General features: G+C 45.2%; 1 protein-coding gene across 1 annotated transcript in view; it reads left to right on the forward strand.

Moving 5' to 3' along the window:
- The window catches only part of ABCC11 (ATP binding cassette subfamily C member 11), a 66152-nt gene that overhangs the window by 20698 nt on the left and 33043 nt on the right, over positions 1 to 12411 (forward strand). The window contains exons 10-13 of the mRNA XM_004600969.2: positions 2252 to 2512; positions 4333 to 4404; positions 9303 to 9427; positions 12017 to 12089. Coding sequence (XP_004601026.2) covers positions 2252 to 2512; positions 4333 to 4404; positions 9303 to 9427; positions 12017 to 12089 — 531 coding nt within the window. The remainder of the gene's footprint in view (positions 1 to 2251; positions 2513 to 4332; positions 4405 to 9302; positions 9428 to 12016; positions 12090 to 12411) is intronic.

Genomic DNA, 12411 nt, shown 5'->3' on the forward strand with positions numbered 1-12411 from the left:
GAAGCAGTATGTTAGCACACATGGCTGTGAGTGCCTGTTTCCAGGTTACTCATTTACTAACCAGGAGTACTTCTCAAATTCAACTCAACAAAATTTCAACATAGGCAGCATATTTTTTTAAAAGTATGATTTCAAAACCATTAAATTTGGGACAGTGATTACCGTGGGGGAGAGTTGAAAGCCTCAAGGATCTCATCCACCCCAAACAGGGATATGACCCGGGCATGGAGCCCACAACAGGGGTGAGATTATTACTTGGCAAGTAGTTCAGTGGTGCGGTGACAGACATGCATTATATGATTTTAAAAACACAGAAAACCAATAGAACTCCCACAAAATATGGCCATTTCCAGATAATTAAGCGGAATAAAGGAGGTCACGGAATTCCCAATAATTCAAATCACTGTCACTGTCACTGTCATTCCGTTGCTCATTGATTTGTTCAAGCGGGCACCAGTAACGTCTCTCATTGAGAGACTTGTTGTTACTGTTTTTGGCATATCCAATACGCACGGGTAGCTTGCCAGGCTCTGCAGTGAGGGCTTGATACTCTCGGTAGCTTGCCAGGCTCTCCGAGAGGGGCGGAGGAATCAAACACGGGTTGGCTGAGTGAAAGGCGAAAGCCCAACCTCTGTGCTATCGCTCCAGCCCAATGATTCAAATATTGTTATTAATTCATTTAAATGTAAAAAACCTGGGCCAGCCCTTTTCTCTAATAGCTTTCTGGGATGAATGAGAAAGATAGATCCATAGGCTGAAGCACATGCAGAAGACCCAGTTTTGATCCAGCTCACCAATGGTGGGTGAAAAAAAAAAAGTTTCCTGTCTTGTTTTTGCATAATGTTGCAGATAATGTAAAAAGTTCAGATAATCTAAAAACATAAAGAAAGTAAAAACAATTTAACATCCAGGGCTGGAGCAATAGCACAGCGGGTAGGGCATTTCCTTTGCACGCATAAAGAAAGTAAAAACAATTCAACATCCAGGGCTGGAGCAATAGTACAGCGGGTAGGGCGTTTCCCTTGCACCCGGCCGACCAGGGTTCGATTCCCAGCATTCCATATGGTCCCATGAGTACTGCCAGGGGTAATCCCAGCCAGGTGTGACCCAAAAAAGCCAAAAAAAAAACCCCAAAAAAACAAACCCACAAAAACCCAATTCAACATCCTCTGGAGATAACACTGTGGTCCAAAATGCTAATAACTATTTTTCCAGAATCTGAATCTCTTCCAAAGGGCTGGAGAGATAATACAATGGGTAAGACATGCAGCTGACCTGGGTTACATCCCTGGCACCACATGTGACCCCACCAGAGCTCCACCAGGAGTGATTTCTGAGTGCAGTGATTCTTACTTCCAGGAGTAAGCCCTGACATAGTCGGGCTAAACAAAAAGAAAACAATAACATGGACAACAAAAACTCATCCTAAGCTTATTTTCATGTTGAGATCTGAACATAGTTGAACTTCTGTGAGCTTTTACTTCCCAGCCACCTTCATTATTATTATTCTAAGGGGTTGGGGCCTCAATTATGGTACCCAATGCTGGAGACTAAGCACAGAGCACAGGCTTTATCACATGCTCTGATGCTCCACCTCCCGCACCACACCCCCAGCCCAGGCAGCATGTAGCTCAGTGTTTGCATTTACAAATAGGGGTGGAGGGGTAGGGATGAGGAGCCTGGTCGTGGTCACATTTAGACTTTGTGACCCAATGGCATGGGCCATTGGCGTGAGTTTATTTTACTCTCTCTCTCTCTCTTTTTTTTTTTTTTTTTTTTGCTTTTTGGGTCACACCCAGTGATGCACAAAGGTTACTCCTGGCTCATGCACTCAGGAATTACTTCCGACGTTGCTCGGGGGACCATATGGGATGCTGGGAATCAAACCCGGATCGGCTGCGTACAAGGGAAACACCCTACCCGCTGTGCTATTGCTCCAGCCCCTCATTTTACTCTTAATGGCAATAAATAAAATTCAGTTAGAAACATTGCACATCAACAGGATGACTAACAGCTGTCATCAGTTCAAATGAGGCTAAGTCAATTAGGTCTGAATGTAAAAGAAAATATAGAAAAACTACTAGAGAAACTATTATGCATTTACGAAAAGGGGGCCTCATTACAACTGGACTTGGGATTTTTTTTTTTAATGGTCATGCTGCTCTTTGACCAGGTCAGTGAAATGGGATTACGTTCCCTCTGGACTTAAGAATTGAGTTCCTCTTCCCTCCCTTTCTTCTCATCTGGGCAGAAATTTTTTCTCCAGGAAACCCCTGTTTCATACGTCCAGACATTGACAGACCCCCACCAAGCGCTGCTTCTGAAGGATGCCACCTTGTCATGGAGAAAATTCTGCCCTGGGGCTGTTAATGAGGCATTTGAACCAGAGAGAAATGGACATCACCCTGAAGGAATGACCAGGACACCCCATCCTCTCGGGGCCGCCAGACCAGAGGACAGAGGAGAAAACATAGGCCCAGAACTGTGCAAATTAAACTTGCTGGTGCCAAAGGTAACTTCGTGCAGGTCACACAGGCAGTAGTGTCCTTAAAGCTCTCTTTCAAATAACAATTTTGTCATGGAAGACAAATGTAGAAAGTCTTCCATACTTCACGAAGGACCACCTAATTGTTTTATATTTGTTATTAAATAATTATAAAATTGTTTTATGATCAGAGTACATGATATAGTATGCTTTTGGGCTACTCCGTTGGGTGAGAGGGAGGGGGGTAACCCATGGACTAGCACACAAAGAGGAAGGAAAATAGGAAATCTAATATTTATTAAACTTTCAGTGTTTATCAAGGTTTACCTCTATTCCTCTGATCTCTGGTCACTGTCACTGTGTCACGGTCATCCCGTTGTTCATCAATTTGTTCGAGTGGGCACCAGTAACCTCTCTCAATGTGAGACTTATTGTTACTGTTTTTGGCATTTCCAATACGCCACGGGTAGCTTGCCAGGCTCTACCGCGCAGGCTCGATACTCTCAGTAGCTTGCCAGGCTCTCCGAGAGGGGCAGAGGAATCGAACACTGGTCAGCTGCATGAAAGGCGAACACCCTACTGCTGTGCTATCGTAACATCTAGTAACAGGTAGTAGATGTTAATGTTGAATAACACTATAAAGACATGATCTTTATATTGAATGATAGCTATATCTAAAATAGCTACAAATATCTAATGGTAATGGGTATTGGATATTAAAATCCTTGACCTCGTTGCTTTGCACTCACCTTCAGTACCACAGCTTTAACTTCCATCTCTGCTGTTTTCTCTCATTTTGAAATCTCTGGGCTGCATCCTTGTGTTACCTCCTCTTAATTGCTCTTGAACATATTAAACAAAACAAGGACAAAACTCACTTGAGTGTCTGGAACTCTTTCTGATCTATTCTCCAAAGTCTTCCCAGCTACCCCTGCTCCCCACCCCTTTCTCAGAAGATAGAACAGTTGTCCTTCCAGCTGTCAAGGACCTGCAGGTCAAACCTGTTTCCTTTCCTCTTTACTTCCTTCTCACCTACCTGCAACCTGACATTAGCATCTGTCCCAGAGAGGCCAACTGACCCAAGCCAGCACCACTAAGTCTCCCCAGGTCCTCTAACAGCCCCTTTTGCCTCTGCTTTTATTTTTGCCCTCATCTGATCCCCAACATGCAGAGGACAGAGGGGCCACCCCCAAACACTAACTGATTGAATTCATCCTCTGACTTTACCCCTGTCTGAGATGGTTCACTGCTCTTGGAGTAGTAGAGGACATTTTCCTGAGCCCCCTCCCCCTTCTCTGGCCCCCCCTCTGGCTGTTCTCTGCACACCACCCACATTAGCCTTCTGAGACTTCTTAGGCAACCAACCCCAAACCTTTGCACCCGCTTCTCCCCAAGTTGTTCTTGATGTCCTGTCTTGGGCTCCTTCCCTCTCAAACAGGACTGTCAAGTCTATAAATCCCTCTCCACCTTGTCATGCAGCTTCCTCCTTTGCAACTGCCCCACCTCACTGATAGAGACAGAACTCAAAGCTCCTTTTGAGCCTGGATAGATTTTTTTTGGTGCCTTTGTATTTTTTGCTTTTGGGGTCACACCCGGTGATGCACAGGGGTTACTCCTGGCTCTGCACTCAGGAATTTCTCCTGGCAGTGCTGGGGACCATATGGGATGCTGGGATTCGAACCTGGGTTGGCTGCATGCAAGGCAAACGCCCTACCCGCTGTGCTACCACTCCAGCTTCCTGTACTTATCTTTTCTGTGTGTCTTTTTGTGTCCAGACAATGGGCTCACTCTGGGCAAGTGGGAGGCTCTGCTGTCCTAATGCCTGTCAGTTGTTCTTGACTTTGCAGGGAACCGTATTAGGCGTTTGTGGCAACACCGGGAGTGGCAAGAGCAGCCTGCTGTCAGCCATTCTGGGGGAGGTAAGTGACTCCGGCAGAAACTCCCAAAACTGAGTTCCCCTAAGCCACAGCATCACTTTCTTAAAGAGACAATACAGATTTTGTAAATTGAAAACACCAAGCATGTGGAGAAGGGGAGGTGTCTCTCCCTTGTGGAGTCTCTGACAATCCACCCTCGCCCCTTCTCAGTGCTTGCCTACCCTGCTTTGCTACTAAATAGTTATCAGGGGATGGTCTCCATATTTCTGAAATACAGAACTTTCTTTGGTTCGTGTCTTTGTTTTTGGTTTATGGGCCATGCTCAGCTGTGCCCAGGTCTTATTCTTATTTCTGTGCTCAGGGCTCACTCCCAGGAAGGTTGAAAATCATGTGTGGCACTAGGGAGCAAACCGAGATTGGCCAGATGCAAGACAAGCACTCTCCCCTCTGGACTACCTTTCGGGCACCCTTAGTATTCACATGAAAATAAAGATCACCTGAACAAACAGTAGTACTCCTACATTATTTTTTAAAAAGAAAAAGAAAGAAAATAAAGATCACTTCTCAAAGCCAGGTAGAGGAGGCCACATGCCACTTAAGAGACAATGTTAGCCAAGGCCAGTAGAAACAAGGGCCAGGCGAATTGGACCACAGTTGGAAGCCAGCCTGAAGTTCTGGGGCAGAAGGCAGTTGGGATGGAGAAGGGACCATTATGACAAAGATGGTTGGGAATGATCACTCTGGATAAGAACTGTGTGCTGAAAGTAGGTAAAGGAACAAACATGATGACTTCTCAATATCTGTATTGCAAACCATACTGCTCAGAAGGAGAGAGAGAGAGAGAGAGACAGACAGACAGACAGAGAGACAGAGAGACAGAGAGAGACAGAGCAGAAACAGAGACAGAAACAGAGACAGGGAGAGAGAGACACACAAAGAGAAAGAGAGACAGAGAGACAGACAGAGTAGAGGACAGGGACAGCGAGTGGGGGAGAGGGAGAGAAGGGAAGTGTCTGCCATAGAACGATAGAGGCAGGCTGGGGGAGGGGTGGCAAGAGGAAACTGAGGTCATTGATGGTGGGAAATGGACCCTGGGGGAAGGAGGGCTGTTGGATCATCATATGACTGGAACATGATCAGAAACAGCTTTGTAACTATGTATCTCGCAGTCACTCAAATGAAAAAAATTTTTTAAATGAGAGACAATGTTAGGAGTGGAATGTGGAGGAAGAAGGCAAGCATGGCGTGAGGGAGTGTGGAGAGGAGGCGCCCAGAAGGTATGAGGACAACAGAGTGCTGATTCTCACACGGTGCCTCTGCCCTTGAGATCTGAACCCCCATTCCCACTCACTGAAGTTGCTCTTGAGGTCCACTTTGTGCCATGCAAACAGGGCTCAGACCTTGACCCAGTTTTTTTAAAACAAACAAACAAACAAACAAACAAACAAAAAATGCTCCACCCAAGTATTTGAGGTCACATTGTACATCTTATTCTGCACAGCACCTTTAAACATCTACCCAGTGTGTGTTAATGGCCCCAAAGTCCTGACGTTCCTCCCCTCCTTTCTATGCCTGAGCCCTCTCAACCCTCTTTGTGGAGAAAGGAGCAGGTTTTTTCCTTCGGAGCTCCCCTGAGCTCCTTCTCCAGATACTCTTAGTCACCTCATCACCCCCTGGAATGTGGCTGTGGTCTCCGGTCCAGACTCTCCCTCCATAACTGTTGGAAGACTAATTTCTTCACGTTGCAGATAGGATGGCCTTTCCCTGACTTTGCATCCCAAGAGAGAATTATGCCACTTTGGAAAAATAGTGAGTTGAAGCCAGAATGATAGTACAGCAGGGAAGATGCTTACCTTGCACCAGGTGACTCACATAAATTCAATCCCTGGCACCCCATAAGTTTCCCTAAGCTTGCCAGGAGGGCTCCCGAAGGCAGAGCGAGGAGTATTGCAATACCCAGAGCCCTGGGTATTGCTGGGTGTGCCTCCAAACCCAACACCCCAAATAGTAGGGGTGTGAGAGGGTAAGGCACTTGCCTTGCATGGAGTTGATCCTGGTTTGAGTCTCAGCACAGCTGGCTGAGAGCCGACCTATCCCTGTTAATAATAGTAAAAATTATTCTATTTCTTTATTTTTTTCTGTATTGGGGCTCAAACTCAGGGCTTTCCATATTCTCAGACATAAAAATAGTTTTGATAATACTTAATGCCAAGCCCTGTGCCAGGAGATCCTCATTTAAAAAATAAATAATGTAGAAAAAACCCACAAGCATTGATACAATTCTAGAATTAAATTTGATTAGATAACAATACTCCAATATTAAAATCAATAATTTTATTGGTATTAGAAAATCAATTTGATGTCACCAGACCTCCATAGGTGGCTTATGTGAGGTGGGGAAGAGAGAGAAGGTTACTTTCTCCTGATCTGCCTCTGCCACCCCGAGACCCAGCTGGGAAGGCTGGAACTGAGAAAGTCTGCGATAAACCCCTGCCAGCCCCATCAGGTGGTTGTCAAGTCAACTGATTTCTCAGGGAGTCACAGACTCAGGCCGGGACGAGGAATTGCTCTTTGCAGGAAAGGAAAATCAGTCCTAGGCCTTACCCAGGGGTGCCGGGAACTTGTCTTATCTTGCAGTAAAGAATTTCAGGAGTTGGGCCCAGAGCAATAGCACAGCAGGGAGGGTGTTTGTTTGCCTTGCATGCAACCAACCCAGGTTCAATCTCCAGCATCCCATATGGTTCCCTGAGCACCTCCAGGAGTAATTCCTAAGTTCAAAGCCAGGAGTAACCCCTGTGCATCGCTGGGTGTGACCCAAAAAGCAATAAAGAAAGAAAGAAAAGAAAGAAAGAAAGAAAGAAAGAAAGAAAGAAAGAAAGAAAGAAAGAAAGAAAGAAAGAAAGAAAGAAAGAAAGAAAGAAAGAAAGAAAGAAAGAAAGAAAGAAAGAAAGAAAGAATTAAAGAATTTCAGGAGTAGCAGTGAAGTAGAACAGATTTTATTTGGAGGATTTTTTAAGGTGAGGAGGGAGAAAAGTGAGAGAGAGAGAAACAGAGACAGAGAGAGACAGAGAAACAGAGACAGAGAGACAGAGACAGAGACAGAGAGATGCTCTCCGGAGAGAACATGGGCTTCTCCAAGAGTAGAGAGAGCATTGAATGGGCTCTCTTGGACTGGTTATTATATGGATATCTTCTCAGGTTGTCTTGTTTTGGTCTGGAATGTTCTGGAGTCTTCTTTGGGCTAAACTTCAAAGGTTAATCAGATGAGTTGAGGGTTCTCAAGGGTTTTCCTTAGTCCCCTTTCCATGGGGAGTGGTCCAGTCTCCCCGGGGTCCACTGCTGAAAGTCTTATCAGGTCTTATTTTCTGTATCCACAAGGTGGATCAACCAACCTTAGGACTTTATTTTCCAGAAATTTCATTGCCATGGGGCCTTCCCCTATCTATCTGCCTATCTATATCAAATTTATGTGAAAATTGTTATAACTGATGGCGGGATGTTAAGTCCTTGTCTACGAATTTATTAAGCTGTGTGTTATTTATTAAGCTTTAGGTGGAGTTGCGTGGCTGCATATGCAGTCGCATGGTGCAGAGACTTCAGGATCTAAGGTCTGGGCCAATGAGTTGACGTGGTGGTAGCAGTGGGATGTGGGCATGGCTGTTTGGTCTTCAGGAAGTGTGGGGGGCTATGAGGGCTACCCACCATGACTCCAAAATAAACTGGAATTCTCAGCCTGGGCACTGGGTACCTGGAATTATTTGCATATTGGCATCTCTGCAGAGAATATTGGTGAAGCAGTAGAGTTGCGCCCTTGGTGTGGCTGCAGTGCTGGGGTGTGTATGCAGCTACCCTAGTTTTGGCTTGGGCAGGTATTTGGACTGTTTGCCTCCCAAGGGTGCCCTGGAGTTTTCAGCTGCCGGGACCAGTGAGTCCATGAATTTTGGCTGCTGGGTGTACATCTCCTGGGAGAGTTAGTCAGGAATCATTTTTTCCTTCTACTCTGAAAACAACCCCACGAAGGAAGCACAGATCCTAAGACCAGATGGGCACAAGAGTCAGAGTTGTGACCTGCTCAAGGCCACATAGTGGGTCAGAAGGAGCAGGAATCAGTCCCCCTCCCTCTCCCAGCCACATTATAGTCAAGTTTCCCAGCAGCTTCTATCCACTATTGTATGCAGTCAGGGATATCCATTTTCCTCTAAGAGTGAATCCCTTTCCTTCCAACAAGGAAAAAGCAAAAAGATATCAGTTTAAAGTTCCATTCTCATGAATTAAAGCCTAGTTCCAAGTCAGACATAGGAAACAAGGGATAAGAAAAGAAAGGAATGATGTGGTCCTAAACTTGGGGTTCTGTGGGGATTAGGGTCTTTTTAAAATGTGTTTTTAAACTTCTCAGATAAAAGCAGGAAGAACGTTATAATATAGATCCATATACCCACCACATCTATTCTATCACTGGTAACATCCACATTTTTGGCCACATCTACGTAGACACATATTTTGTAGGACTATTTTAAATGATAGAGGTAGCAGAACTTTTTCAGCTAAGTGGACACGATGTCCAAAAATTAGGGCATTTCCCTAATCACATTGTTGCACTCAACCTTAGAAATGATTCTGTGATACACAGAGGTGAATGGAGGTGGCCTGGAACTTTCCATCACACTGTGAAGAGCATAAAAACACTGCTTGCTCGGGGACAGGACTGGAGAAATAAGAGGGGGAGGGTTTGTCTTCAAAGCAGACCTTGGATCCAACAGCAGCAAGAATCTGACCACTGCTTCACGTTCTCAGAGATGTCCCTTCTGGGTCAGGTGGGGCTCAGTCAGTCAGAAATCCCCTTTATGAAAGAGGACCCCCAGGGTCCAGGTGAGCAGAGAGGCAGGGTCTGACCCCTGATGCTCCTCCCCCATCCTGAGACTGGACTTGCTCTTCTCCAGATGCACTTGATGGAAGGTTCGATGGGGGTGCACGGAAGCCTGGCCTATGTCCCCCAGCAGGCCTGGATCATTGAGGGTACCATCAGGGAAAATATCCTCCTTGGAGGCCAATACAACAATGCTAGGTAAGCTTCTGGGAGGGGCACGGTGGGGTGGGGGGAGTGTGTTTGGGGAGATGGACATCTGGCTGCTACAGTGACCTGACACTTGCTGAGTTTGCACTTTGTCAGAATCCTACCTTGGAAGAAAGATGGTACATACACATTTTCTGGATCAGTTATTGAGGCCTCAGACGTTAAGAAATAATTTTATCAAAGTGACACAGTTGGTAGGTATGACAGTGCCAGGACTGGAACCCACTTTTGTTTAGGAAACTTCAGATTGTATCAAACTATTATGTAATGACTCGAAATTGCTCCCCCTCTCTAAAAATGATTTTAAAAACTTCAACGGTGTGAATTAATTCACAAACAGGAGAGCTGAAATAATTCAGTATAGGTGAAGTGAGTTTGGGTTCATGACCCGTGACAACCCTCATCCCCACCCCTACCTTACTCCTCTCCCTTCTTGCCCTGCGCCTTCTTCCATCTCAGCGTCCCAGAGTCCTGGTGCTGACATGCACTTGGAAATTGAAGTGAAGTCTATTAGAGGGAGGGCCCAGAAAAACTTCCCTGAATGTTCCATCTATCCTCTCGGCCAGACTGGAGCCATAGCACAGCGAGTAGGACATTTGCCTTGCATGTAGCCGACCTGGGTTCGATTCCTCTGTCCCTCTTGGGGAGCCCAGCAAGCTACCGAGATTATCCCGCCCGCACGGCAGAGCCTGGCAAGCTCCCCGTGGCGTATTCGATATGCCAGAAACAGTAACAACAAATCTCACAACGGAGACGTTACTGGTGCCTACTAGAGCAAATCGATGAGCAATGGGACAACTGTGCTACAGTGCTATCCTCTTGGCCAGATGCTCTCTGGCCTCCTTCGTTTGCTCAGTTTTGCAATCATGCCTGAGGGCCTGTGATGTGGAGGTGCATAAACTGACCGTCTCCAGTTGATTGTCAAGTGAACTCCACTGCACCAGGTCCAGTACTAACTCACGATAGCCCTGCCTTCCTCCCCCTTTTCCACATCTCTTCCCAACCTGCTCAACTTTGTTTATGGGCTTGTTGAACTGAGCATTGTGGTGATGCCTGAGGCCTCCTCGGATAACTTCCTTGTCTCAGGGAAAAGTCTCTCTCCTAAATGTCCTTTGTGCTCTCGTGTTTCACTCTCCTCCACTCTGCACAGACCTGGTCTGAATTGTTCCCTCGTCCCCTATCTCTGTCCCTGTCTCCAGTCTTCTGCCCTGTGCTTCTCTGTGTGTTGACTCAGGGGCAGTTGTCCTTCAACCTGACTCCCATCTTGTCATTGCTCTGCTTGAAAGCAATGCTGAAATATCAGTTAAAAAGTGAAAATGAATACCCATCCCTTCACCAGTGCTCATATTCCACCACCAAGAATCCCAGTATAGCTCCACCCTCGAGCATTGTATAACTGAGATTTAAACCTGAAAACTTTGTAACTTTCCACATGGTGACTCAATAAAAAATTTAAAAAAAAAAGTGAAAATGAACCACCTCTATGGTGCAGCAAATCTATAGACACAAGTAGTTTCATTTATAACACAGAACCTAAGTATAAGTGTGTTCACGCTTGTGTGAGCCTAAGTATAAGTGTGCTTCAGCAACCCAAATGTCCAGCAGTAAGGTGCTGATTAAATACCTTTTGGTGTAGCCATATATTATAAACTTTTTGTGGTGCCATGAAAATATAAATCCTAAAAATAATATATATTACACACAGAGTGTTAACTGCCATAGTGTTTACTTCTAAGAAAAGGAGTGAACAGTTCAAGTTGTTAGGAAAAACTTTACTTTCCATAGTGTCTTTTTATTCTACTCAAATACTTATTAAATACACGCATGAGATTAAGCGATGTGAGGGAGGAAGGAACTGGGAAAAGGTGTCAGTTTTCCCAATGCCATTTGCTGAAGAGGCTATAATCAAACACAAATCTTTAAGGAACTGTTTCGTGAACGTTCATGGAGTCAGAGGCGCTGAGACAAGGAACTCGGAAGAAATGTATGTCATGGAAGGTCCAGGTTCTCTCTGACTCTGAGACAAAAGTAGAGAGCCCTGAAGTCTCCTTTTATTACCATCCTACAGTTCATAGGGCTCAATACAGTGAGGTCATCAACAAAGGAGAAGATCAAAGTTCTTCTTTGATCAGAAGAACAAAGTTCTGCATACGGAAAACAAACAATGTAGGATCTGCATACTGACAACAAACAGGCTCAGTACCTAGGATCTGCATCTGACAACAAACAGGCTAAGTACCTAGGGTCTGCATACTGACAACAAACAGGCCAAGTAGATCCAGGGATCTGTGAGAAAAGGAAGACTGACAATTTTGGTATAATTTAGGAAATTATTTACTAAGGCAGCCAAAAGAAGAAGATGTTCAGCCTCATCCAAACCAGTCAGGACACACGAGAAATCTTGCCCATTTTCATGGGTCCCTATGTTCCTACTCTTGTGTGGAGTAGTTTACAAGGGCTCATCCTGGTAGCTCAGTCCAGCCCCAACAAGGAACAGAATGCAAAGCCTTTCTTTCCCTTCCACATGTGGGAAGGCTGTGGAAGCTTCTGTCCAGTCACCTTCAGCTCCAATCTCTGCAGGTACCTCCAGGTGCTCCATTGCTGTTCCCTGATCCAGGACTTAGAAATTCTGCCCTTTGGAGACATGACGGAGGTAGGTAGGAGGAGAGCCCCTCCCTAGGACCCTAGCCGCCTCTAGCTCCGTTGGGATCTTTGTATTGGTGTCTTTGGTAGCAAAAAAAAAAAAAATGCCAACTTATCAAACATAATTCAGTTACCTAAATTACTATGGCTTTCATATTTTGACTAATATCTCTAATGCAGTCTAAGATTTGCCTTATATTTCTAGGCTGTGTGATGTATGAAAGTTATGAGAGTCCTTGTGGTTGAATTTTCTTATTTTTTGGTTGGTTGTTTGTTTGGGGGGGGTCACACCTGATAGTCTTTAGGGTTTACTTTTGTCTTTGTGTTTAGTA

Source organism: Sorex araneus, chromosome 8, assembly GCF_027595985.1.
Source record: "Sorex araneus isolate mSorAra2 chromosome 8, mSorAra2.pri, whole genome shotgun sequence".
Lineage (NCBI taxonomy): Eukaryota > Metazoa > Chordata > Mammalia > Eulipotyphla > Soricidae > Sorex > Sorex araneus.